Source organism: Strix aluco, chromosome 7 (genome assembly GCF_031877795.1).
Source record: "Strix aluco isolate bStrAlu1 chromosome 7, bStrAlu1.hap1, whole genome shotgun sequence".
NCBI lineage: Eukaryota > Metazoa > Chordata > Aves > Strigiformes > Strigidae > Strix > Strix aluco.
This window is the reverse complement of record NC_133937.1, coordinates 30258878-30286590: the sequence shown is the minus strand read 5'-3', so window position 1 is coordinate 30286590 and position 27713 is coordinate 30258878. Positions and strand designations below refer to the sequence as shown.

At 37.4% G+C, this 27713-nt stretch overlaps 1 protein-coding gene across 2 annotated transcripts; it reads right to left on the bottom strand.

Moving 5' to 3' along the window:
- Nucleotides 1-567: 567 nt before the first annotated feature.
- On the bottom strand, nucleotides 568-27368 carry SMC3 (structural maintenance of chromosomes 3). Of its 2 annotated transcripts, XM_074831240.1 has the most exons (29): nucleotides 27177-27368; nucleotides 22954-23029; nucleotides 21343-21381; nucleotides 20453-20520; nucleotides 20005-20076; nucleotides 19739-19818; nucleotides 19104-19182; nucleotides 17686-17803; nucleotides 16966-17141; nucleotides 16701-16781; nucleotides 16299-16463; nucleotides 15923-16044; nucleotides 15348-15561; nucleotides 13610-13713; nucleotides 13281-13380; nucleotides 12642-12802; nucleotides 11158-11299; nucleotides 9773-9923; nucleotides 8609-8761; nucleotides 6134-6285; nucleotides 5760-5918; nucleotides 4964-5071; nucleotides 4475-4583; nucleotides 3580-3827; nucleotides 3246-3458; nucleotides 2347-2538; nucleotides 2007-2184; nucleotides 1352-1458; nucleotides 568-1037 (listed from the first exon to the last, which is right to left on the bottom strand). In XM_074831240.1, the coding sequence occupies exons 1-29, from the start codon at nucleotides 27189-27191 to the stop codon at nucleotides 966-968; spliced, it is 3654 nt and encodes a 1217-aa protein (XP_074687341.1). In that variant the 5' UTR covers nucleotides 27192-27368; the 3' UTR covers nucleotides 568-965. The 2 variants fall into 2 exon arrangements, with proteins under 2 accessions (XP_074687341.1, XP_074687342.1); XM_074831241.1 differs by lacking the exon at nucleotides 21343-21381.
- Nucleotides 27369-27713: the final 345 nt, after the last annotated feature.

Sequence of the window (27713 nt, the reverse complement as noted above, 5' to 3'; positions counted from 1 at the left end):
CCCTACAAAGTCAAGACAGTATACTGTTTCTCACTGTACTAAAGTTATGTAAGGTACTGTTTAAGGTTATTTTATTTCTATATATATATACACTATTGCAACATGAACTGATTTTGGGTTTACAACTACTTTGCTAAGAAATATATGGTTCATAGTGAAACCTTAAGTTTTCCAGAATAACACATCGATTATTCAATACCCCTTTGCCAAAAGCCTAGATGAGATTCACATTTTCACTGGAGGAAGAGATTCACATTTTGACTGGTGACTGTCACTTGGCTCAAGTTCTGCTGGTCTCTCAGGCTGAAGGGAGACAGTGGAAGAATTTTTCAGTTCAAGAACCAGAACACTATGAATTTGGACAAGCACAGGTTTGGGGTGGTTTTCTGCCAGCATTGGCAATGTACAAAAAAGGGGAAAAAGACAGAAGAAAGAATGGCTTTAAAGAATTGCTTTGTCTCATACTTGTGAAATATGCAGCTCCAATATGACCAAATAGTATTTACTGCATCTCAGCGGAATCCTCTAAAGACAGACAATATAAACCAGAAACTTAATATATACAAGTTACAGCAATAAAACCAATCATTTTAATTGAAGCCATTTAAAAAAAAACATGTGAGGCAATATAAATGGTAAAATTATACTTAAGAAGGAATAGCTAGCACTTTCTGAAAAGCTTTAAAACAGCAACAGACACTTTACAAAAGATTTAAGGGAAGAGAATAAAATTTCCAAACTACAGGTATAAAGGTAGCATTAACAATTATCTTATAAAATACAGCAACAGAGACAAAATGGATACTCAAGCTTCTCTGAAACTAAGCCTTCTGGGGTCTTGGTTAAAATGTGTTCAAAAACTATTTTAAACAAGGACTAAATATTTCATATTTTAAATTTACAGATCCCTGGCATAAACATAGCACTATACACAGCTTCCAAACAAGCAGAAAGTACAATTTCGTTTAACCATGCGTGGTGTCATCTTCTACAAAGTCTTTGGCCATTTCTGCTGTGATGACATCAATATGACTAACCTGGTGGAACAAAAAGAAGTACACAGTTATTACAGTATCTCCTGCAGAGTAAGCCAGGCTTATTTCTGAAAGCTCCAGGACTCAGCAACAGGCTTATAATCAATTTCTAATCTCCTTTAAAGAACATGACAAGGGACGTCTGTAGATATTTAAATTCTTTTTCAGGAAGGAGAGAACTTTTACACAAGGCTGCAATATAACTAGAAATCCATCACTGAAATAAGGCTGATTCACTTTGAACTCTTAAGTCAAGTCCCAAATGCACAACTTGATAAGGTTCTCGGTAAATGCCATAACTAAAATATATTATTTACCTTGTTTCTGAATTTTACACCATAGAACTTGTCAGCTGACTCAAGCAGTTCAGGCCTAAAAGTTGTTGTAATAAACTGAGCATGTTCAGCTAATTCCATAATCATATCTAAAAAGAACACAAAAGAGTAGGACTGGTCTTAGTATGAGACAAGCAAAGAGTTTGTTATTCATTATTCAAAATTAGGTTGTAGTTAACAAAACAAAAATCAAAACCACTCACGAATCAAGAAAGGATCCATACAGGGTTTTAAAGTACTATCATTAATTCCAGTATCAACTCTGACAAATTCAGCCACTTGGCAAAATCAGTGGGGTATTAAACTTCTATGACGAAAACAGAGTAAGCGCTTCCCCAACAATGCAATGAGCTAAAAGTTCATATTTATAATCAAACCACAATTCAAAACAGGACTATTTCCACCACACTGAAGTGTTGTGAGGACACCCTTTAGACACAGCAGACAACACAGAGCTTCTGCCTAAAACCAAGTTCATGAAAGCTTCAAAAGGAACAAGGTTAAATTCTAACACATATGTTGGAATATTAAAAAATGTGCCTTTATGCTTAAAAGCTTTTATCTTAAATGTCAGGGAGGAGAAGACATAGACTATCACCTTCAACCACAATGAAGATGAATAAAGGTAGACAGTTACCTGAAACAGCTTTTCTGTGCTGAGCATCCAAGGCTTGGTCGATTTCATCAAACAAGTAAAATGGAGCTGGATCACATTTCTGGATAGCAAATATCAGGGCTAGAGCCACTAAGGATTTCTGTCCACCTGAAAGTTGCTGCATTTCTCTCATTTCACCCTGCTTCCCTGTGAACGATACCTAAGAAAACAATGCAACAGAAAGATGATTTCAAAATATTGAACTGCAATGTCACTTGCTATTATAGTAAATAAACAGAACCAATTTAATGTTGCCTTTTAAAAATAAAAGGCAATCTAAACAAATATTTGGAGTACTGAAACACAAAATATTTTTCTTTACCCTTATGCCAACTCCAGTGAACTGGTCTACAGATGGAACACTGCTCTGAGATCCAGATCCCCTTTCACTCTCGGTGCTGCCTTCACCTTCATCCTGGGACTGACTGCCCTCCACATCTCCTTTCTTCATCACTAATGTGGCCTTGCCACCAGGGACTAACTTCTGGAATACTTCACTGAAATTTTTTGACACCTGAAAAACAAACAGTCAATCACCAGCTCATTTTTACACAGTAAAATCAAATGCAGACAACAGCTGGTTTTACTCACACTAAGTATCTGCTACAAAGCAGAGACCAACATTCATTCTTAAGTGGAAATAGAAGTGAGAAACATACGCTACACAGAGCTTGGTTTAAAAACATCTAAGCCAACTGTTCTTGTAGCATGAGAATTTTCACAAGTTTTTTCAAGGAAGTAGTAGAATTAACATATAAAACAGCAGCAAAAGCAAGTATGATCTATATCTCAAGTTTACTGAAGAGATCTCTCTTAAGCAAATGACCTTTTATGAGAAGACTTTACAAACTTTGTAGCTAAGATCCTTTGTTAACATTAGGAATTACTTTCACTAAATCTGAAGAATGGATTTGGAGCAGAGTTTTTTACTAGACATTCACTAGAAAGGGTTGTATGTACTACAAAGAAATGAAGTATTCACCAGAAATGAAGTATTTAACAGGTTTAAACCAAAGCTAGAGTTGCAATACAACCAAGAGGAGCACCTATTTAAAATACTAGCCTATTTCAGTATTTAAAAACCCACAAACCTTAAGTTACATGATACTGCCTTCTATTATTATAGATGTACTTAATATCTGCTTCTTCCCATATAGCTGCTACATAATGGGACAATTTGATTTCAGCACAGTTTCTATACAGTTGTTGCCATTTTGTTACCTGTTTGAAAGTCAGCTGAATAGCCTCGTATTTCCTGAGCTCGAGGACATTCATCAGCTCCATGATGGATTTGTAGCCCCTGTCCAGTTCCTCTTGTCTTTTTATCAATTTTTCTTTCTGCTCTGAGAAATTCACAAACTGATCTAAAGCTTTTTTATTAACATGACTGTATTTCTTCAGTTCCGTATTGCACTGCTCCAGTTTGCGGAATAACTGTAAATGGAAAACATTAACGTATCTAAGTGACTTGCAATTCTAGCCACATCTGACACTCAAGATGTTTCGTGACCCGAAATGTTAGTGTCACGTACATGAAGCCAAGCACACTTATTACCTGCTTTAAACTTAAAGTCTGATACTTTTCAAAGGCCTCCTGTGGAAGTGAACCCAACTCTCGGATTTTCTTCATGCATTCCTCTTTCTTCTTGAGAAGCATGCCTTGTCTGTTAGTCATTTTTTCCAGTTCTTTTGTATCATGGTTAATGGCATCCATATGTTCCTTTTCCATGTTCTTCCAGCGTTCCATGCTCTTTTGAAGCTCTTTAATTCCTGCTTCCGTTTTGTCAATAGAATTATCCAGATCTGAGATATTGGGTGAAAGCACAAAACCCCGAAGTGGTAAGTCTTACATGCCTGCATAAAATCAGCAATTATCCAGTCAAGTATTTATGAAACAAAAAGATAATCGAAAGAAAAAGATCTATTAAGGAGTAGAAAGTTAATTTTTAAGACAAAAAGCTGGAAATTGCTCTCTTCTTCCCCATGAGTATATGGCTTAAAAGACACCCTAACAAACATACTAAGGTCATACAGGGTATAGAAAGAGAAGCCTGAAGTTTGAGCCATCCAGATGCTATTTCCTATTTGACAACAACTTAGTTTTAGACAGGTTAGACAAAATTCAAGAACAACTATACAAGATCATGCTTGTATGAAGGTTGTTTCAAGAGTACTATGCCCTGAAGCCAGAAGTCTGTTATCACCAATACATACTGGTATTAGTGTGCAACTGTGGACAATTTCTTTGTGCACAACATGCACAAAAACCTTATTTCACTTATCTTTTGTAGTAAGGTTCCAGAAATCTGTTACACACTGTGTAACTACTACAGCATATTTGAAATTAATGATTACTTCTCGTATTTTGGTTTAAGAAACAGACCACACTATGGCACATGTGAACTTTCAAAACCCTGGAGAATTTTCTTTCAAGAAATGATGCTACCAACCATCTGACCGTGCCAGCGTATCTTTCACTCGTTTGTTGATAGCCTCAAGTTCCGATGTTGTGGCAGTAAGAACTGTGCCACCTTCTGTTTCTCGAAGCTCATTCAGTTCCTATGGGACAAAGTAAATGTCACCAAGCTTCAGCATGGAGGGGAACAAAAGTATAAGCCAGACAAACAAGTTATCTTCTGCTACTCTACGTATAACTGTATTTAGTATTTTATTAATGTTAGATTTCCAAACAAATCTGTCATGATGCTGCTCTTTATATATAGGCTGTATATTTAAAGTAGGATTTCTGTCAAAAATTCATGTCTAAAATACTGTGCTGAAATTCACATAAAGCAGCTAACTCAGCTTGTATATAGGGAAGCAAAACCCATCACAGATAATGCAGAGTAATAAACATTTATCAAACGATTTAATACGTTAAAGCCCTGGAAAGAAACCAAAAACAGATTGCAAAAGAACATTTAAGAGAAAATCCTTACTTGTTCTACTTGGTCTAAGCGTTTTCTTAGATTCTCATTGAGATATGTTTCAACTCTTGTGATAATGCCTTCCAGTTTAATCCTCTCATTCAAAAGCTGTCTGTTTTCCTGAAAAAAAATGAAAAGTGTACTAATACCCTTAACTGACTTTTAAACAACTATTTTTAACTTTTTAAAAAAATTAAGACAAACCCCCCACTCTTCACACAATTCTATGTATTAAAATATCACACAATGCTTTGGACTGTTGCTCTAATTTTAACAGATAGAAGGAAACAAATGGGAAGTATTTTTGCAGCTGTCTAGTGTAAAAGTCAGCCATAAAACCCAGTAAGTTTTAAGAAACCGTATTAGCATCTGAATTGAATTCTTAAACCCAGAAGAGCAACTAAAGTAGTATTTTTTCAAGAAGATGGGTATCGGACAAAACTTTAGTTTTTGTCTCATCTACCATGTGCTTAAAGGCACTATTTTCCCACACTGCGCATCATCCCTTTCAGATTGTATCTATTTGCATTTATTGTTGTAAAGTCCAAGAGCAGTAGCAAGAAAACTGTGATGATTCCAATGCAAACAGCCATAACTCTCACACAATACAGCTAGTAAAACTTACCCAGCATTTGAGAAACATGCAAATACACTTTGCAGATGAGAAAACTCCAAACATGCCTAGGTACTACTGATGAAACTAATTACGGTATATTTATAAGTGACTTCTCACACAAAAGGACAAAAATAAGTTTATTGGGAAGAAAGATACCACACATTTAATGGCAAGACATTTTCATTTCCTTACTTGCTGTAGTTGTCGAATTTCATCATTAAGGGCATCCACACGTTTCTGATCTTCAAGACTGAGCTGAGACAACAAATCAGTCCCCAGCTCTGCTTTTAATGATTCTCTAGTTGACTCCATAGCATGTAAACTTGCCTCCAAGCTCTGCAAACTGCGTTGCTATGGAACAGATATGAGACAGAATTATTCCTCAAAGCAATCTGTAGATTTATATAAGTTCCACTTTTCTGTTTATATATTTTTGTGACATCTCCAGTCATCTCTTTGTATTTCACATTATGATGTTAACCAGAAAGGAATGCAAGTTTATCAGTAATATTACAGAAACAATTAATATAAAAACAGTAACAGCTTTCAATAGCCCCATAGTATACCTTAGGCATAAATGTCTTCTCAGACTGTTGCCTTTTCTCCTTCAGCATTTTCATCTCTGACAAAATACTGTCTCGAGAGGCTTTGAACTTTCTCTGCTGTGTCTCAATTTGCTGCATTTGGTTCATTAGCTGGTCAATCTCATTATTAATCCATTCCGTGGGCTAAGGAAAACACTGTCCTTGTTTTAAAAAGCATTTTATTACATAGTAGTACCTTCAATTTTTATTCTGCTTTGCATATTCAGCTGCCATGAAAATAATAAAAAAAAACCTCCCACAAAACCAAAACATTCAGTTGTACAGGAGACATCAAGTAACTTGAGCACCCTTATCAATGCCAAGAACAAACAAGGAAAGCTTAATTTAACTTAATTTTACAACATGGCACTTGGAAGAACACAGGGATACATTTGAACTTGTAAGGAAAACTCAGATCTTACAAAATATAGAAGAGCAGATACCTACGTTTAAAAAGAAATATTAGAACAATACAATTATCCCTTACTCAATTCTAAGGCAAAAAGTGTAATCTGTTCATGCTAATTTTAATATAATGGCTTAAGTCATGATGCAGGGCTTGCAGAAGATTGTTTTAATTTATGTTGAATCACTAACATCATGTTACTCCTACTACAATGTATATTTTAACATAGTATCAACTTAAATGCTCTAAAACTTAAGTAATTCCCCTAAGCAGAGGTTACAGTAAAATACTTCCCTACATCATTGAACATTTTGGGAAACTGAATGAGCTACACAACAGCAAGTTAGTGGGAATGGTTATTTTACTTTCAAAACTACTGAGGTCTGTTTGCGTTATGTTCTAAAAGTTACTGTCAAACTGCAGTAACAGCTCTTACTACAGTCACTGATCTACCACAGCTGAAGGGTATGCCTCATAGGAATTTATATCAGTTAGATGAGCACCCTACCTACATCCCCTACAGATCCCTTCTCAAAATGAAAACTCAGGCCTAAAGATTTTGACTCAAATGATAGCAAGAAACATATCTCAGTTCCAAAATAGCAGTCCTGATTAAAAGTTAAGTTATACTGAAACCAAAGGGTCTAACAGGTAATTGGGAAATTTAACTACAAGCACCAGGAATTCAAGCTCCTGTTCCTAGTTACAAAAAGGCGGCTACCTGTACAATGCACGCTGAGATTAATGTTAAAATTAGTTTCTGCACAAATCCTTTTAAAACCATATACCTACATATCTGTAGTTTAAAAAAGAACTAAAGAAGGAGAAAATACACACTCAAATATTTAATTGTAGATACTCATATTGGGTCCTGCATATTGCTTACAGGAACAATAAGAAGGGCAAAAGACATTCATTATTGCTGCTGCATGTAAAGCCAGTTGGCAAATTCAGTTTATTTAAGTCACGTTTAACAGACCATTTCGACATTTTTCCACTGACTTAACATAGTCACAGGTACATACTTTTATAGTTTTGCTAATCAGCTGTGGATCTAAGTGTTCTGTGGCTTCAGTGTTCTGCCCATCTGCTGCCCCAAAAGTGTCTCTAATGCACTGCTGCAGGTCAAAAAACAAAAGGAGTTCAGTTCAAAGGACAGAATGACCTGGATAATGGAGAATAAGATTGTATAAATCTCCCTTGTCCTTGAATTTTAGATACTGGATCTCAAAAGGACACTGTAGCATTAAAGGGGTTAGAGAAAAATGTGAGTTACGTGAATTTTTGTACAAAGAGACTGAAAAGACCAAGACTGCCAAGCAACACGGAGCTTAATTATAATATAATGCCCTCCATCTCCTCCCCACAGCATAAGTGGACTATGGAACACACCAATTCAGGACACAAGTACTAAAAATATAGCATGAGTCAGAAGAAGCAGTGAAGATTAACACAGATAAGAATATCTGGTTATAGCAGTTACTGCAACAAACTCTAGAAGCCACAGAAGACTTAAAATTTAGGGTTTAACCTCATCTCCAAGCTTTAAAGATCAAGATCAAATTTTAACAGGGACAGACTACTAACGCTCCTTTTCCCTACACACTGGCCTACAGTGCCAGCCACTCTCTGAAGCAAACTATTTGGACAAGGTGTCCTTCAATTACTATTTTTCAGTCCAGTTTCCCCAGTACAGAAGTGGTATAGAAACTATTTCTTAACCACATTGATCTAAATATTATTTTTTCAAAAGAATGCAATTCAGCCACATAAACAATGGATATGTATTAAAATCTGTTGTTTTCACTGTTTGTACACCAATTTTCACATGCAGGTGTTTTGTTTGTTTTACCATTGATTTCTTTGCTACTAAAATCTCTACAGTAACATTAATACAGAACCAGGTTGCACAAACAACAGTCAAAACAAATGCCACAGCTAAATACGTAACATTAACAGAAGTTAGTCTCCTGTTTTTTATCTATTACTGCAACCACAAAACAAAAGCTTTGTCATCATGCAACCTTTCCCCCAAAACAACAAAAGGATATTTTCAATGTTTCTGCGTAAATTTTCATTGAGTTTTGCTTCAAGTTCACCAAGTTCTTCTTCCGCCTTTCTAACATCTTTTTGCAATTCAAGCCGAGACTTCCTTGTGTCATAATAACCTCCAGTCAAAGCACCACGATGGCTGACTTGATCACCTAAAGGCATAACAGAATGAGACTATAAACTGCCCCCTGTATGCTCTCCGTAATGTTCAGAGCAGTTTCTACAATACAACTTAGCAGGCTAACTAGAACATTTCAACTTACCTACAGAGAAGCGCTGCACCAGTATCAGGAATCACATATATATGTTTATAGTAATTAGGGAAATGTTTATTTCTGTATTTGATTTAAAGTGCATTTCCTTTCTCAAGACCACAGACTGATATGATCTCCTTTAAGCATTAGCTGATTTCTGTTTTGTTTTTAATTAACTTCCGAAACCATGCAGCGTGAAGGAAAAAAAAATACTTATATTAAGGGGAAAATGCAAATGCCTAGCACTACCAGTTTAAAAAAAAAAATCTCAGATACTCTGTAAGGGAGAAAACAAAAGAGAGGCTGAGTAATTAGCAGCCTTTGTGGCTTGTAGAGTATGATGTTACTGAAAAATTGTTTCCTCCTCAGGCACCCTTAGCATTTTTTTTCAAATTGACTTTAAGAGACAAAAAGATAACAGTAAACCTGCTGGGAATATGCCCTCCAAGAACAGGCAATTAACAAGAGATACAGATTATTACAGAGAACATGGAAATGTGTCTGGTATGCAGAAGAATTCACCTTGCATTTATTGGTAATTAAAGCTGTACATTTACACCCTAACACTGGTTTAAGTTTGTGGAAAACACCATGAATACTCCAGGAAAACAAACACCTGTTAAATTGCCTAAAACAAATTGAATACAAACCTAATGTGCTTTACAATTCTTGAGGATGGAGATATGTAGTTACTAACTTTTAAATCATAAGGAAATTCAACAGCTTGTGAAGAGATTGTGTATTTTTAAGTACAGTACTTGACCAAGTGCAACACTGTACATCTCAGTCAAGTATACTATTATTTAAAATAATCTTACTTTGACAACGCTAACAGACCATATTTAAGGAGCCTTACCTTCCAGGGATCCCATTTTTAAAAGAAATAATTTCTAAGATTGCAACATTTACCTTCCAGAGTAATACAATCCATAGTGAAAGCTCTGGCCAGCTGGGTAGACACTTCCATGCTACGACAAATTAGAGTCTTGCCAAAAACATGTTTGAAAGCTTTGTCGAATCTTGGATTGTATCTCAGTTTACTGATCATAGGAATAGCATCCTGAAGTGACAGTGATTTTAATGAGAAGAACATATTGATACAAATAAGGCAAGTATATTGCAACTAATTCATATACAGAATTAAAGAGAGCCCTGGAAAAAAAGAAACTACCACCAAGAGTAAAAATAAAATACACTCTAGCTTTATAACAAGAATTTCTAAAAGCTTAGCATAGCTCAAATTCACTGAATATTAACATTGGTTTCACAATCAATAAACTACTAGAATGAAGACTTCTGGAGCTGTGTGTTTCATTATTTACATACAGGATGTCAAACCCTGAACTCAAAAGCACAATATTGTGAATGATACTTTGGAAATAAACAGCTGTCAGTTGGTAGAAGGATGACACACTGACTGAACATTACCAAGACAAATACAAACACTCTATGGAAATCAAGCGCAAGATTTTGCAATTTTAGCTTTTAACAGCTAGGCTTAAGTCTTAAGTTGACTAAGTCTGCCAGGACTCTTATCCGAGTGTTAAATTGATACTGAAACAAGAGTTGAGTAAGTATCATAAATTCGCAGTAAAATTTTTTTCCTCCAAAAAAATTGTTCCTTTCTGTAGAAAGTAGGACACAAACATTAACACAGCTTTACTAGTAAATCCCTCCCAAATAAGCACCCTAGAAGTCTGATTGTTTATTTCTTTTTTCCTGTTTACCTGAGGAAAAAAGAAAAAAACATTAAAAAAACCTTATTCTACCATGATTATTGTAGGAAGCAGTTAACATTTACACAATTTGTTCACTATTAAAATTTCAAACAACAGATACTTTCTTGAAATATGTTTCAGAACTACTTTTTAAATGGCTGTCACTGAAGATTTATTTATGCATTTTTTAAATATAAAACCACAACTCATTTCCAACAACTTTGAGAAACTGCCCATGGTTGTAACATGGCTCTTCAGCTTTTGTCCATGGCAGCATTTCAGCTTAATGAATTACAATTCAGTAATTCAGGCAATTATTATCAGGTTACAATAAAATGTTACTTCTTTTTAGTATCACCTATTTACTGGTAAGGTGAAGTTAAGCTTTACAGAGCAAATACCTGGTAGGAAAGTATTTTCCTATAACAGTTTTTTATGTTGTGAAGCATACATTCGAAATAGTATCTGATTGCAGACATTCAACAGCAAAGCAAGTGGTGGGCAAAAAGCAATACACACAAACAAATCAAAATATGAGACTTTGTAGAGGAAGACTCAAAAGGAACTCTCACTCACATTAGTCTCAGGATAAGCAGTATCTCTAACATCCAGCTTGTTCAGAGGGAGGAAAGTAACTTCTCCAGGAAGGTTCATTTTGTTAAATTCCATTAGGATCTTTGTACTGACCTCATCAGAATCCACAATGTGATAAAACAACCTAATAAACAAGCCCAACAAATAAGCAAAACTTTACTGTGCTAAAAGCACTAACATATTTTATGAGAACAGTAAGCATGCAGGTACTATTAAGTAACATACCAATATAATGCTGCACTGCATTTTCTCTTCAAGCCTGTGCCTTAGAATAAGTTGATATTCACTTTCATTAAAAGGGGATCAGCCAAGAATTTTATATTCCACCCTCCAGTCACAAGAGCAGCTCAATATGCGTACAGCATTGCTATGTACACTGCCTTTTTCGGTTCAACTGCAACTCTCTGTCCTCCACACCACTTCAGTAAACAATAGTCAGTCCTCTGCATGGATTTACAGAGTTTGCATCTTATGCTTCTGTACACAATCAACAGAAACAGAGACCACATATCTCCCTGCGCATGACTGGGACTAGCACCAGAGAAACTGAAATAAGTGATCTTTCTTTTCCAAGTTCAACTACAGTTTGTTTGTTACTGCTTTTTCCTAACTACGGGGCACAACAGGATTCAGAGAGAACTGAAGTACTTTGAGAAGACACCCATGTTCGTGCAGACACAGATGTTTCAGATGAGGGACTGCATTTTAAGTTGTGGTAGCATCAAGATTTCTTTTTATGTGGTAGTTTGCAAGATCATGTCACCTCTGTCCTCCTTCCTGCCCTTAGGCACTATCTGTGTTTCAATAGAACAAGAATTTGTATGGCTACTTGTGAATTGAAACAGGGGACTGATGACACAGAAAGACAATTTAAATTAATTTGAAGTTTCAGATGCTGCAGGAAGTGGTGGATTACCCAGCAGACACTTACTTCTTCTAGAACATACATTACAGACTCGTTAACATTCAACATCTTTTCAGATAGCTGGTTTTGACAGTCTAGAGACCATCCTCATCCATGAGATTTTCTAGTTTAAGTGAAATAATTCTTATCGATTGTTACCATTGAAACATCAGCACTGCTTACTGTAGAATTCTCCACACCAGAAGATGACATCCACTTTATTCAATATAGCTCAGCCTCACCACCAACCCTTCTGGCAATGTCAGGAGTGTGGATCTGGGGCCCTTTTTCGAGGTCTTTGTGTAGTTTTGTTTTAGGTTGGGTTTTTTTTTTTTAGACAAGATCAAGACCAGCTAGGATTAATTTTTAAATAGACAGAATTCTTCTTAGTTCCTTCTCAAAGGAGTAGCAGTTTGATCATGCTATATAGAAGGCACTTTGACAAAACAAGGATGAGAGCTCAAGCTCAAGAGTAAAACTTTCAGTAGCAACTAGCACCAACAACTAAATGGTAACACTGTAGCTACTTTAACTTATGTAACACTAAATAGTATGTAATTACCTGTTCCCTGCAGTAACTTCAACACAGGTGTAGAAAGCTGGTTCACATTCAAAGTTATTCATCACAATGCCATGATAGCCATTTAGAACATGCTGGTTTATGCCTTTTCGACGGAAGTGCTCCAAGACTTTGTTTATGCTATCTATACCATTCAAAATGGCCTGTTAAAATATAACTCATCATTGTACTGCAATTAAAAGATGCACAATACCCATTTTACTTTTAACTTTGTGAAAGTTGTAGCCTCCTGTTTCACTAAGTCCCTGCTAACTAACCTACAGCTCTAACAGAAGATATCCAAATATTTGAGTTCACCCTATTCAAGGACTTTTTTTTTTTTCTTCTCCTCCTTAAAAGCAAAAAAATATCAGAAGAAATTTTCAAAGTATTCCATTTTTACCTGGTCTCCTTACCTCTCCTCAATTACCTTGCACTTACAAAACTAATTTCTAGTTAGGTCTAAAGCTGAATTTTTCAAATATTTATAGCTCATAAATACAATTTGTCCATTTTAGTTATGACAGTAAGACCATACCCAAAAGAAATAACTGTCATATCTTTCAGATATAACTATGGCTTGTCCTTTAAGAATGAGAAGAAAAGCTTCCACAAGAACTTCTCAAATACAAGGTATCTTACCTTTCCTGTTGCTGCTCTGAGAAGCTGCTGTTTCTTTTCTAAATCCTCCCGCTTTGCAGCGAGAGCTTGTTGTTCTGCATTCTCTTCTCTCCACAGATAACTACAGAACAAAAATAATTAAAATATTTTAAGTGTGAATGAAGTCTGAAGATTTTTTTTTAATTGTCATTATTATTCTCAAAGACTGCTAATTTAACAGGAAGGCGAAGTGCAGGAGTTCATACATGGCTGTATTTAAAAAAAACATACCTACATGCTATGTTAACAACTACACAGTTGGGGTCCTTCACATTAAGTGAGATTCAGACATATTTCAATTAATTACTAACTTTCTTTCGCTCTGTAGTTCATCCTTTTTATTTTTCACTTCATAGTATTTTCTGTCCAGTTCTTCAACACGAGCTTTCACTTCATTAAGATCCTGGTCCAGTTTCTAACACAAAGAAAAGAAAAGTATGAACTACAGCTCTCTGGTCAAAAAAGAAAAGTCTTTATTTTATTCAATATTAAGTTACTACTTAAAATTCAGAAATGATTCCTACAGGTGTTTTAACCAATTTACAACAATCTGCAAAAGCACTAAGAATAAATACATCTTTGTAAGGGAGCAGTAACAAGGTGAAGTTATCAAGCGGACTGCAAGGCAGGCACTAAGTTGAGCTGTGCATTTGGGTATTACAGCAAAATGTCTCACGAAGTCACAGTAAGAAACTGAACCAAAACAGTAGCTATCATACACAGAACTGTGTAATCATGCTCTGAAAGAACATCTGTGATAAGAACATACATAGTAGCCTTGCATTACATGCCATACTGCTATTAGTCAACAATATTAGCCTGCTCTCCAGCACTACTAGTACTTTACCACAGCAGCTGTCAACAATGTGCTGTTTAAGCCAACACATAGACATCCCCGCCCCCCCTCCCTTGCTCATTTAACATTTGCCACTTTCAAAGCAGCTCAGGGCTAGCACTCAGATGTTTTTAGTTATCTGTGTACAGGAGGACTAGCTGTGTTCTCAAAACATAGCCAAGTTTTTCCAACCTAACTTTGCAAGCTTTCCATCACGTTCACCCAAGACGTCTCCCTCCCCTTCGAATAACAAAAAGCTATGCAACTCTTAGCCCAAGTATAAATCAATCTTCCTTAAGGAGAAAAAGAAAACCAAGACATGTTTATAAAAGGAATCAAAGGCCACCTCAAATTTAACTTCTTCAATTCTACAGAATTCTATTGAGCAGTACAATATAGTCAGGGGTAAATGTAATTTCTTTCATTCACCAATTCAGAGAATCATTACTTTGCTAACATGAGCCCCATCCAAACAGTATTTTAGCAGAACATCATTGTCTTTGTACCACTACCTTCCTAGATTTTGTCAGACTGATCCTTGATTTTGGTAGATGTATTACACAAAGACCAAGAGCACTGTCTACCAGCACATGCAGGGTAGCAGCACTAGCACTGGATGCTCTCCCACCATTAGATATGGGGTTTTCATTCCTGCAGCTCCTAGCAGAAGTGGCATTTTTGGATTGTACTGCTGTATTTGCAGTGTAAGAGCTGTTTCTGAATAGAAATTAAAATCTAAAAGTTATGCAAATAATACTTAGATTAGTCTTCTAACATCGATAGGGACACAACTTCTAACCAGCTGCAATTGTGGTGCAAAGGTGCAGTGCTTGCAGCACAGTTTAAAAGACGCCCTGTTTAGGGAAAATAAAGAGCTAAAACAACCAATGCAGACCTCTATAAAAACATAACAAGGTGTTACCTATATGAAATGGCCATGTTCAACATAGACAAGAGCAAGTCTCTTCCTGAAAACTCAGGCCAGACACTTTGGGGAAAGTACCAGAAAGTCAACATGAAGAGTGAAGTTAAATGCAGTGCTAAAGGGAGTTCAGAGTCTATCTGCAGATGTTTTCATAACACATTTTTAAGAGACCACACCCAACCAGAAAGTCTCATCTTCCTTATAAATAGGCATTAAAGTTTAATTGTCCAAAATCAAGTGTTTAACCCCTCTCTCAAAAATACTGACAAGTAGTAAGCTGAAAACATACACTGTACTGTTCCAAATTTTTCTCCTTGTTTGCCTCTGTATCCTCCAAATCCTTGTGTATAGCTGCAATTTGCCGCTTCTTGTCATTGATGGCTTGATCTAAAGACTTCAGTTCTTTCTTTATCCACTTATCCCTTTCTTCTTTGGAAGTAAACTGGCTTCCTCGACCTTGTTTTGCATAAAGATCTGTTCTTTCCTGTGTAGCCTGTGCAAGCCTATTTTGAGAAGGGAAAGACATGGTATTATAAAGAACTCTTTGAATTTATTAAGAGCAAGCATTAAGAACTACCATAAGAATTTTCATAAAGCATCAAATCAGGCTCTAAAATTTTAGCACTTCACAAAACAACAAATTTGACAACAGCCCAAAGTGATTAAACTTAAATATCAATGTCACCAATACTGTTCCCCCCCCAACAATAAAGGAGGCTTTTTACAGACCATCTGTAAGTATATATAGCTACCACCCCACTCTCAAGCAACAAGTACAACTCAGAATTGCACATATGGATAGTACTGATAGTATCTTGGGGTTTTTTTAAATGCTTTGACTCCCCATTGTAGAATGGCACAGACCTAGCAATTCCCCTCTCTTCTTTTTCTTTTACACTGTTGAATTTCGGCTCCGTTTCTGCTAATTCTTTCTGCTTCTCCTCAATTTTCTCAAGAAGCTTTTGCCTCTCTTTTAACAGTCTTTTCTGAAAGTCAAACAAAGCAGTATTTAAAGTTAGGTAGTATCAGGAACTGTATTATGATAAATAAAGGATAACAACACAGGAGTCTATGTTTACATCCCCTGGAAGCACACTGAAAACATCCCAAAAACCTAAGATATCTGTCCAACAAACCTTAGAAAATAATGAAATGCTGCAGTATAAAACCAAAACTTCAATGCACAAGCATAATACCTTGTGACAAAGACATTTTAAATGACTTCACTGCTGTTACATACCCTTTGTTCACTGTTGCCAGCTAATTCATCCTGCAGGTCTTTAGCCTTCAGCTCCAATTTAGTCCTCTGTTTAATCTGCTCCTGTCTTTCAGCACTAAGTTGTTCTTTCTCTTCTTTCATTGCCGAAATCTTTGTCTTCAGTTCTCGAACCTGTCGTTCTATTTCCTATGCAAATTTAAATATGCAGTAACTTAAACACTGCATGCACATTTCAGTATCTATTAAAACTCACAAGACTATTATTATGTAGATCAAGATACACTTAAAGTGTGAAAAACTTCTCCTGTTTCCAAACAGGATGAGAGCACAAAATAGAATTTAACAGTTTTAGAAACCACCTGCCAAAAAAACCCCAGAAAGCAAACCACACCTCTGGAGAGACCTTGTTAAAAGTATTTTTACCTCCATTTTATCTCTAGCATCTTGCTGTGCATCTCTCAGCTGCCTGGATTTCTCTCCACTTGTCTCCCGCTTGGCAGAAAGCTGTACGGAAATATCACCAATAGCTTAAGTAGTAAGATTCTGGTTTAGTAATAGTTCCAGAAAGAAAATAATTTGTTAAATTAGTGAAGAACATTGACAGATTCTATCAAGCAATGCAAGGAGACGTTGGCAAAAAGCAAATCAACAGCTCATGTTATGATTTACATTAGCCAAGATATTTTACCTCATCAAGCTTAGCTCGGGTTTCATTAAGCTCCTGATTATAAATGGTGTATTCTAACGCCCGCCTCATTTTATCCCATTTCTGGTACTGAGCCAGCTCTTCTTTCTCCTCTTCTAGAGTATGCAGTCGCTCTTCGATGTATTTCAACAACTCATTGATCTTCTCTCGCTTGCCCTCTTGAGAAAAGATGACAAGATTGAAGTGCAGTTAAACACTGGAATACATTCCCACAACTTTAAAGCTACTGAATCTCCAGGGATTAACTATGTCAACAGTTACAAAATATGAAAAGGAGAACCCATGTTCAGAAATTCCTCAAAGAAACATCCTACCAGCAGAACTGTTGATATTAGTTATGTAAGGCAACACAAGCATGTACACTTAAAATTTTATACTATACTACATAAATTTTAGAGTTTGCATAGCAGTATGTATCCTGATTTTTGGATCATTGCCAGCTGACATCACTCATGTTTTGAACAGTACGAACACCCCTATTAGTCTAGCTAAAAAGTTTTATTAGTAAAAGCACACATTAAGTCACTTATTAAACCTTTTGAGATTTTTAAAATTCAAGGAGTAAATATGACATGCTCTGTATCATTTAACATACCACAAACAAGATCTATCTAGCAATTAGCCTTACTGAAAAAGCCATAAACCTTTAGAGTTAATGGAATTAATGTGGTACAAAACATCCACTTCTTAAACTATTTTTACCTGTTTCTTTCATTAGTGAAATACTCTCTTCTTTACGTTCATCGTACACTCTGGTACCAGCTACTTCTCTTAGTAACTTCAGTCTTTGAGAGTCAGGAGCTGTGGCCATCTGGTTGATCTAAAAATTCAAGATCTATGATTTCAATAGCCTGCTCTGGATGTATAACTAAACACAACAGATCAAAGATCGCACTTTTTTTGCTGTGTCTGCTTGCCTGAGGTTTTGGCAAAAAGATTCACTTTAGGATGGCAAGTATTCTGCTTGTAATGAATTTTGTTGTTTTTCAAATGCTACCAGTTATTGCTAAAACTTCAGATACTAGTATTACGTAAACTGAAGAAATCATTACCCATTCAAAATTATGTTTAGAGAAACTCAAGCTTGGGCTTTCAAGTTCTAGTGCTAAACCAAATAGTTTAAATGCCTCCATAAAAACACACCAAAATGTAGGGGTTATAATCTTAGAATAATTCGGGTCGTGAAACACTCGCTCACCCAACATTAAATTAATCATACAATTAAACCCCATGTAAAACTCACTTTCCTTCAGTAGAATTTCAGTGGTTGCATCCTTTTATAAGAAGGTAAATAAGGTAACTGTTTCTGATTTGTACTGTATTAAAACCAGTATGTGTATTTTGGCTGAGTCATGTGCACCAATCCCCATGACAAAACACAAGTGACTTTCCAGCTGAAGTTGTTTCTTCCAAATATACATGTTCAGCCATACAGGAAAATTCATCCTGATAAACAATCCCAGACTGCACCGCTGGGTCAGCATTTCTGCCATCAAGTGCTTCTCTTCTCCTGCATTCTCCTTTCACTAATCTTTTGGAGCTGAGTTATCAGCATCTCCACAGTGTCCCACCCAGTGAGCCATTACAAGTAATCCCTCCTTTGTCTCCAGATCTGGGTGTCCTTTGAAAGCTCTAGTAAGTGTGCTTGGGTCTTGAAAGACCAGTTAATACAGGCCATGCTGTGAGCCCTTTCCCTGCTGGGAGATCACTTTTGGTGCTTCCACACTCCTCCACTGACAGTATTTTAAGCCTCTTAAAATTCTCTACAATTACTTTACTGCCTCATCTTAAGGTTCAGAAATCTATGAATTTACACTGAAATAGTCATAGGAATTAAGTCTGCTTTGTTTTTAAGAATACCGAAAAGCACATGATTGCAAAGATTACCATGAAAAACCAAACTTTTCTAAGTATCAACATTACAGACATTAAATTATTTTTCTTAATATCGACATAAACTACTAAACCAGTAATATTTGCAAAAGCAGCAACTACAGAACTGTTTCCAACTACAATGGATTTAGGTTTTGGTTTACTTCTGCAATAATTGAACTAAGTTTGGCATCCAGGAAACATAATACTCTTAATGATTTCTTCCACTTTGTGAAAAAGAATCTTACCTTTCCTTGTTTGACAATGTAGTAGGGATTACTGCGAGAAAATCCAGCACTTTCAAGAAGATTCATTACATCATTTTTCCTGAAACGTTATTGTGAATCTATTAAAAACACTTACAGTAAAAGTGACAGCCGTAAAAATTCAGTAAAGTATCACAACTATACATCACATACTATAATCACTGTGTGCAATGCATGCTCTGTTTGAAGAAGCTTCTTTATTTGGTAATAGCTAATTCTAGAAGTAAATGAGAGAATGAAAATGGAAAATATCCAAAATACTATAGTGTTGGAAAGAGATTAAGCAAGAAGCACCTTGAAGCAAAGAGGCAAATACAGATAAAGATATCACAAGGAAGGATATGAAACAACCTAAAGTCTGGCAACTCTTCTATTTAAAAAAAAGCCCTGAAAGAAATACCATATAAGCAGTTAAATATCACACTAATGAACAGATTAAACCGTAAATTCAGTCTGCTGTCTATTGCATAAGGACTAATTCCCTTGCTGTCAAACTACTGGTACTTGGCATTACACAACTGATTTACTTCAGACTAGAGATGCAAGTGTTCAGTTTGACTAGAGAATTTTACAGAAATCCTACTGGTCTCATTCAGCTAAGGAAAAGAAGTACCTACGTCACCATTTTCTTGTCTAAGAAATATTGGTCCTTCTTGGCTCCAATGACTCTGCGAAGTGAGACTTCCTCTTTATCAATCTTAAGAAAACAAAATCCAATAAATTCAACTGCTTGCAGTAGGTATGTATTAGTAATCCAGAATGTTTATGGTACTTTTTACTAGAACTGACTCAAAAGCAGTTACTGTACTGAAAACTTCACTCATACTGAGATTACTAGAGTCAGAAATAATCATCTATTTCTGAAGTAGTGTATTCAACTTACCGGTAACCTGTTGTCCGAATTGTCAAAAATAATTTCCACAAACGCTGAAATAACACGAGGACCTGTACCTTCCTAAGAAAAGAAATATTTTAGTTACATAATTCCCACATTAGAAGGATTTTAAGCTCACTCATCTCTCCTTTTCCCTAACAATCCCACTTCCCCTTTCATTCCAAGGATTTGAAAATCAAGAGCATCTATGTAAGATCCAGTACATACATTATTATTTCTGAAAATCTTGTATATAGATTCACCAGTGTGCATTATCAACATAATGTTTTACTTTGTTATAAATTCCCTTTTGCCAAAGGCAAACAAAAAAATGTTTAAGAATGCTTTCAAAATAATTGGCTTAAAATATCCACAGCCCAGCAGTTTACCATTTTTGCAGTAACATGCAAATGCATTAGCTTATTCTTTAGTCTTGTTGTTGTACACCTTCACTTACATGCAACAAAGCCAGTCTCTGCTCTGGGCGAAGATGACTAAACTCATCACTGAGGACAAACTGAATTGCTGTAATAAAATAGTAATGAAACAGAAGATTTATTCTTTCCTTTAGGGAGATATGCAGCAGTTTCTTTAACTCAAAACATACTGTTTTACTGTTACATAGTACAGTCATACCACTGCTAATACCTTACAACGTTTCTTCATTAAAAACGTTCATCCGCTGGATCTTCATCACTCAGCCTGCTGTACACTACAATTTCTCTGAAGAAGTCTCATTGTCGCCACCTTACTAATTCACCGCGTAAGCATTAACAACGCTGCCCACCTAAGGATTCATGAGCTTTCCTCTACAAATACACAGCAGCAGACTAAGTTAAAAGTATTGCTAAAATACTTAACACTTGACAATTTATAAAGACTACCATCACAAAGGCCACTAACACCTCTGACTAGCATCTTTGCTCCTTCACTGATGCTCCCACCCCACAAAATGCCCCTCATAGCCATATGTTAAAAGGCTGTATAAGCTGTGCCATACCGCTATGGAACCAGCTTAGAATGTAGCCACTGAGAATGTCTAAAACAACTGCAAACATCCCAAGCAGCTTTCAAGGTGGACTTTTAGAATCAGTTTCCTCCTCTAAATACTTTTTTCACCATTTAAAATCTTAGAAGGCCCTTAATAAGAGAAGCCGAATACTAGGGAAAAACCTGAAGGTAGCTATTAAACAAGCTCAGAGATCTGCCTTTGATCATTGCCAAGTAATTACCAATCTGCCACTCCTTACTGAGGAAAAACATTTGGTAAAACAACTTCCGGCAAAACTCTGTCAGCCTGTTACCATCAACATCCCCATGCTATTGTATTAAGAAATCTGTGCTTACCATAAAAAAAGTTGCTTTTCCCAGATCCATTTCTTCCTACTGAAAATTGAATCACAAAGTATAATCTCAAGTTGACATAGGTTAACATTGCAATATACCTTAAATGTTGCGTATAAATATTCAAGAACAGAACCCAAATATAACACAGCCAAACAAAATCTCAGTGGGATGAGGCAAACTTAGCAGGTGGATGACTTAGTCATTGTGTGAGAATAAGAGAGCAGTCCTTTCCCCACTCAGACACATTACAATAACTTACAAACTCCAACACTATTCCACAATGAGAGTAATGGTTAAAACAATCCTATTTATTCCCATCCTTTTTTTTTTTTAATACTGATCTCCTGATGGGATAAGAACAGTAGACCTAAATCCAACTCTTCTGGTCCCAGCATCAGTTTTTTTATATTTAACCAAAGGAATTCACTTGTACATTCAGGCTGACTCTGAACTTTTTAATACTACACTTGCTGGTTCAGGAATGTTTTGTTTTAAAAAGACTGGAAGAAGTGCTATTTCTATTTAAAAATTAAAGGTTTAAGAATACAGCACTATGCCAACATAGAGTCATCTCAGTGTTTATTCCTATGTGTTTCAGCAAGGCTCAATGTCTTATCTTTAAGATCAGCAGCTACTGTATTAATTTTGAAACTGCTTGCCTTCCAGTAGCAATGAACATCCCAGGCTTTTCATCCCTTCCTGCCTACATGCCCTCCAGATTCACCTCATCCCCCAAACTACTTGGGATTGCTATTGAGGTATTTAAAAAGGCAAAAAATAGTGAAGCTGGGCTTTTTTTTCTTTTCCTTTTTTTTTCTTTTAAAAATACTAATACCTGGAAAAAGTTTGAGGTCTCGCTGAATTAACATTACATAACAGAACATGCTATTCAAGTCGTGTGCACGCTTTTCCAGTCTCAGAGTAAATCCTAACTACTAAGTTTTGATGTCCAAAATTGACTGTTTTCTGTTGTGTCAGCAGTCTCAAAGTTGCTGCACAGTCGCTAAAAATCAGTGCAAATGAAAACGCAGTACCAGGCATCCATGGGCAAAACCAGGAAAAGGCATGCGAATGGTGGACAGAAACATGCTGTTAGATTAGGTGTTATTTATAAAACTACACTTTGAAATTTATGTTATACTTTTTGACAGTCCACATTCCACAAATTCATTCCTCCAAAGCTGGAAGAAAGAGGATCATCTTCTCTGCAGCAGTTTATAGTAGGTAGTGCCCTTATCAAGAATGATCACACTTGCACACACACACAAAAAGAATCCCATACAAATTCTCTGCTGCTGTTCCTGCAAGGACAGCTTTTAATGGGGATCTGGCTGACAGAGATCTGCACATATGAAGGCATTTACAGACCTCACCCTATTTCTGAAGACTCAGACTACTGTCACAGTAAAACTGAATGTTAGCATTATTTTGCTGTAAGTGGAATACACCTTGTGATATGTTACAGACAACTGTAAAGAAGTTTCTTAAACAGAAAATACATTCAACAAACATAGGCAGAATATTAAAAACTATAAAGGACTCTAATGTGAACATCATCTGAAATAACACTGCAACTCTAGTTAGTGTTAAAAGACAAGTACCAGAACTTACCAATGACATTGTGTTTTGAGCTGAATGGGTCCACAATGGTTTGGTCCCTGTAGCTTCGAAAGCCCTGGATGATTACCTAATGAGAAGAGGGAGTTATTTTAACAAGGTTGTCTCTGTTCTTAAGCAGTTTTTGAACTGTAAGATTTTACAGAATATTTACATCAATTATAATATGCTTGATTTCCCACACACACTTCAACCTTCCAGCTCAAAATCAGCAACTTACATTATAAAACTTGCCCCTCACCTAAGCATCACTTTAGGGACAGATTTTTCTCCCCACATCACAAGAGATGCTGATACTTATCTAGGCCAAAGCACAGTGAACAAGAGAGTTCTAAGAATGTTTCTGTACCAGACTACAAAAAAAGATGTATTTGCATCAAGTATTGCATACAGGAAAGAAAACCACAATATAACAAGGACTTATCCTAGTAGGGTCAGATTTAAACTTATTTTTTATAATGCAATCCACATACAGCATAAGAATTCTATTTGCAAATTCTCCAAGTAGAGCAATTGCAGACTGCAAAAACTACACCAGACTCTACCTATCTTACATGCAATTCAGCCGTTTTTGTTTTACTGTGCAACCTAAAGGGAAAAGTAAAAAAAGCAAGCTATCTTCATTCTAGTGGATTTACTTCTTAAGACAAATACAAACCTACACAATTAACTTCAGGAGCTACACAACAAACAGTCACCTTGAAGCAGCATGTCAAATTCCCACTATTCCATTTCAGTAGAGATTTGAGGTGTGCCCAGTTAGGTAACATACAAGGTACAGAGTGACAATATCCTGATGCTTCAGTTCTGCACAGCAGCAAAATTTATCCAACTTACAGCATGCACATTCCAGCATTAAGCAACCTTTTCCAAACATTAAAGCTGTGCTGAAAGACTACAGTAGCTTTGCTCTGCTCAGCAAGACAGCAGAAAGACAGCTTTCACCTGAGAAGTCTTGATGTTTGCAGATCTTTCAGCAAGAATGCTTACAAAAGGACTACAGTTGACATTTAATTATGTGCTTTGCCCAGCTGTTCTCCAACAGAAGCAAGACACTGTGAAAATAATGCCAGTGTTTCACCATTATAGCTATCATAAACTAAGAATTACTTGTTAGGAAGACAGCAAAACATCTTACAATATATTTCTCAGTATTATTACCGCTGAAGTTTAGAATATGAAATTATTTAGACTTTGTTTAGTTTGTAAGGTCTACAATCCCATCACCATTTTCTCTTTCTGAACATGTCATCCCTTCTCTCACATCTTCAAGAATTAAAACAGGCCACATTCCAGAAGATGAGCATAATACTTTGTATCCAAGAAGCACACACAAAACTTCAGCAAAAACCCTAGAAGTAGTAACTGTAAACACTGAAGCAAGCTTTCACCTCCCGTACAAAATCCTACATTAACTGTACACCTGAGCAACTCAAGAAACAATTACCTTTAAAACAACATTCATGTTCTGTAATATTCTGGTAGTGTACTACACAAACAGTGGGGAAAAATCCTGTCCGTAAAATTTACTAGACAAAAGACTGGGAGAAGAAACCGCCCTGATTTATTCATGTCAAGTTAAGTCTTTCTCCCATTATGTGACAGCCCATTATCAAGGATTAGCACAGAAAACTCCTCTTACCACCTGTTTGTACTAACGGATTAAAAACATCTCACGAATACTGAATGAAAATGCCATGTCAGACAGAAAATCAAACACTCGACTTTATAAAAAATGAAATTACATAAAACTTAAAGGCATTAACTAACTTTTAGTCAAAAAATCACTGAGCCATTCTTTTCCCAGGCACTACAGTCTCCTTGTCAAATCCTCTGCAAAATTATTTCCTTACTGGAATCTGAAGCTAAGAATATGGATAGGCAGAAAATTACTAATCCTTGACCATCAAACATCAGATCTAAGCAACAGCAGCTATGTTGGAAAAGGAATTGTGTTCAAATATAACTTCCTCCAATGCCTTGCCTACCTAAACCTTTTTTTGGAAATGCAACTATGCTCCCTCTCCACGGGCAAGGCAGTTTTCATTAGGTACCTGTGCTGTATTCAGATCTAAATCCAAAGCAACTATATTGGAAGTAACTAAGGATTTCAGAATGTAATGGACCAAACTACAGAAAGCAAGTTTAAGACAACGTGTTAGCCGAAGACTACCCAGTCGCTGTGGCTGTAAGCACAGACCCCCACCTCTTCTAAAAAACCAGTCTGCCTCATCAGCCAGACGGAGACTTTCTGTCTCCGTACCAGTGGCTTTCAAAGGCAAAATGGAAACAGCAAGTCTTACTCAACTCTTGTCCCCAGCTCTAGGCCACAGCAACTACGTTCACTCACTCTGATTTTGAAAAATAAATTAAAATTACCCTCCCCCAACATTTTGTAAACAATGCTGCTTCCCAATTCACCAGATTTCAAGAAAAAAAAATAAAAGAACGGACAAAATATTTGATCTCCAGTATTTTTACAGTTTGCCTATAATATTCTAAAATCATCCAGATTGGAATAATTCATCTACTTTAATCTCATAAGAGTCTGAAAGCTTCTACAAAAAGGTAAAACCAACCAATAATTATTTCTTGGATATTGCTACAAAAAAAAAACTTTTACCACCCACATACTCAGGCACCAGAGTATGATCCAGACAAACTCTGCAAACTATTTCCCCTCCCCTCAAAGTTTTTTCCTAGATGGCTTCTCACTTCATCCATCCTACATATTCTGCAACCTCATAACTTCTTAATCCAAGGCTATACAAGGCAATAAAGACTTAAACAATTTTAATCTTCAAACTGCAGGAAAGATTTCTGCGAAGCCACAAAATAAGTGATCCCTCATCCATTTTATTCTCATGTTCACACCTTGTTATGCTCTCTTCTATAGCTCCTAGAACGGTATTGGTTACTGACCACCTAAAATTTCTTTTTTTCCAGCTGTAACTGATTTCCCCCATTCTTCATTTGGACTTCTTACTCTGATTCTATACATCTTCACTACTGTTTACTTTTGTGCAGTTCAAATCTGGAGAACAAGAATTCTTATTCAAAGACTTTAAAGCAATGTGTGCACCTGCACAATAAAGTGATTTACTAAAACACAATCAAAAGGTATTTGCAGCTCTCCCTAGTCAGCCAGTTGATGAAAACCTTATTTCTATGTAAAATATGCACTTTCAAACATGATATTCTTTTGAATAAAGATACCCTTAGGGTATCAGAAAGCCAGGTCAATTTTGAGTCCACTGAGAAACGAGAATCTCAGTAGGCTTTTTATGAACATGTATAGGCAGTGGTACGAAAACAGCCATAAAAATTCAACTACACCATGCAATACGACTGCAGGGATATACTACAGAACTGACATTAATAATTGCCTCAATCTCAAAAACTGTTTTGAAAAGGTCCATACAAGGACCTTCTTTTTAACTGAGGGTTAGCTGTAGATTGCTTATCAAGGATAAAGTATAATAGGTTAAATAGTCCATGCCCGGGGGCCTAAAGCATTACCCCAATACAAACAGTAACTGTTGTTTCTCCCAGGGGAAGGGACAGACAAAAGCAGTTTGAATTGAAACCCCAAATACAGTCACATTTCCCCATTGAAACCACGCACAGATTTAAAAAAAAAAAAAAAAGTAAAAAAGAAAAGAACCAACAACTTTAACAGCTGAAAGATGCCGCCTAACAGCTGAGGAGAGCCCTTTGTCTATGTACGAGCCCCGCATGGGTATGAGCCTCCGGGCCTTGGGTCACCCGCTGCCTAGAGAGCCAGGACAGCAGGACTGGCCCGTTCAAAGGGTCCCCACAGAGCCCGCGAACAAGTCCCGACTCCAAGAGGGCCTCGCCCCAACGCCACTTCACACCTGCAATGAATGAAACTAGCCACGGGAACCGGGGGAGGAAAGGCACCCGGCAACCTACACGGAGGACTTGCTCCGTGGCTGGCCCGAGGATGCTCCCCCTCAGCAATGGCCGCGGTTTCCCCCCTCGGGACAGTGGCGAACCAAGCAAAGGCCTTCGGACCCGCCACCACCCGGCGGGCCTCTTGCTATGGGCCAGAACATGGCTCTGCCGCTCGTCCGGAGGTCGAAGACCCTCCAGCGCCGGGGCGGGGCGGGGCAGGGCAGAGCAGGCAGGGCCAAACCGACCCAGCCAGGCCCAGGTCGCACCGCACAAGGCGGGTGGCTTGGACCCCGCCGGCTTACCTGCTTGATGTACATGTCTGCGAAGGATGGGGAAGGCGCCCGCCCTGGTGCCTCCTGTTGTCACTCTGCCCGCCCTCACCGTCTCTTCCTGGCACGAGTGCTCGGCGCGACCCCGGGTCTCCACCGCCGCCGCCTTCTCCCGCCCCTTCAACCTCCTTAGACTTCCCAGCACAGCGCCCCGCTCACCCCTCACGCAAACAAAATGGCGGCGGAACCTCCCCCGTCCCGTCCCGGCGCGAACCATCCAGCACCAGATGGAGGGGGAGGTAGGGAGCAGAGAACGCGCCCCTGCTCCGCCGGAGAAGGGTCACCGGAAGAACCAGTAGGGACTGTCCTTTGTGTCAGCTGCTGAAGTGCCTCATTGACCTTCCCGGAGGTGCTCCGAGGCGGAGAAGGCTGCTGACACTGCCTCTCCCCGCAGTAGGCGTCCCCCCAGAGAGTCAGGAGAAGTGGTTTCTCCCCTGAGGGGCGGGTTGGGCGCCAAAGGCAAGTGTGAGCCGAGCGGGGGAAAGCGGCGGGGCGGGAGGGGTCGCGGCG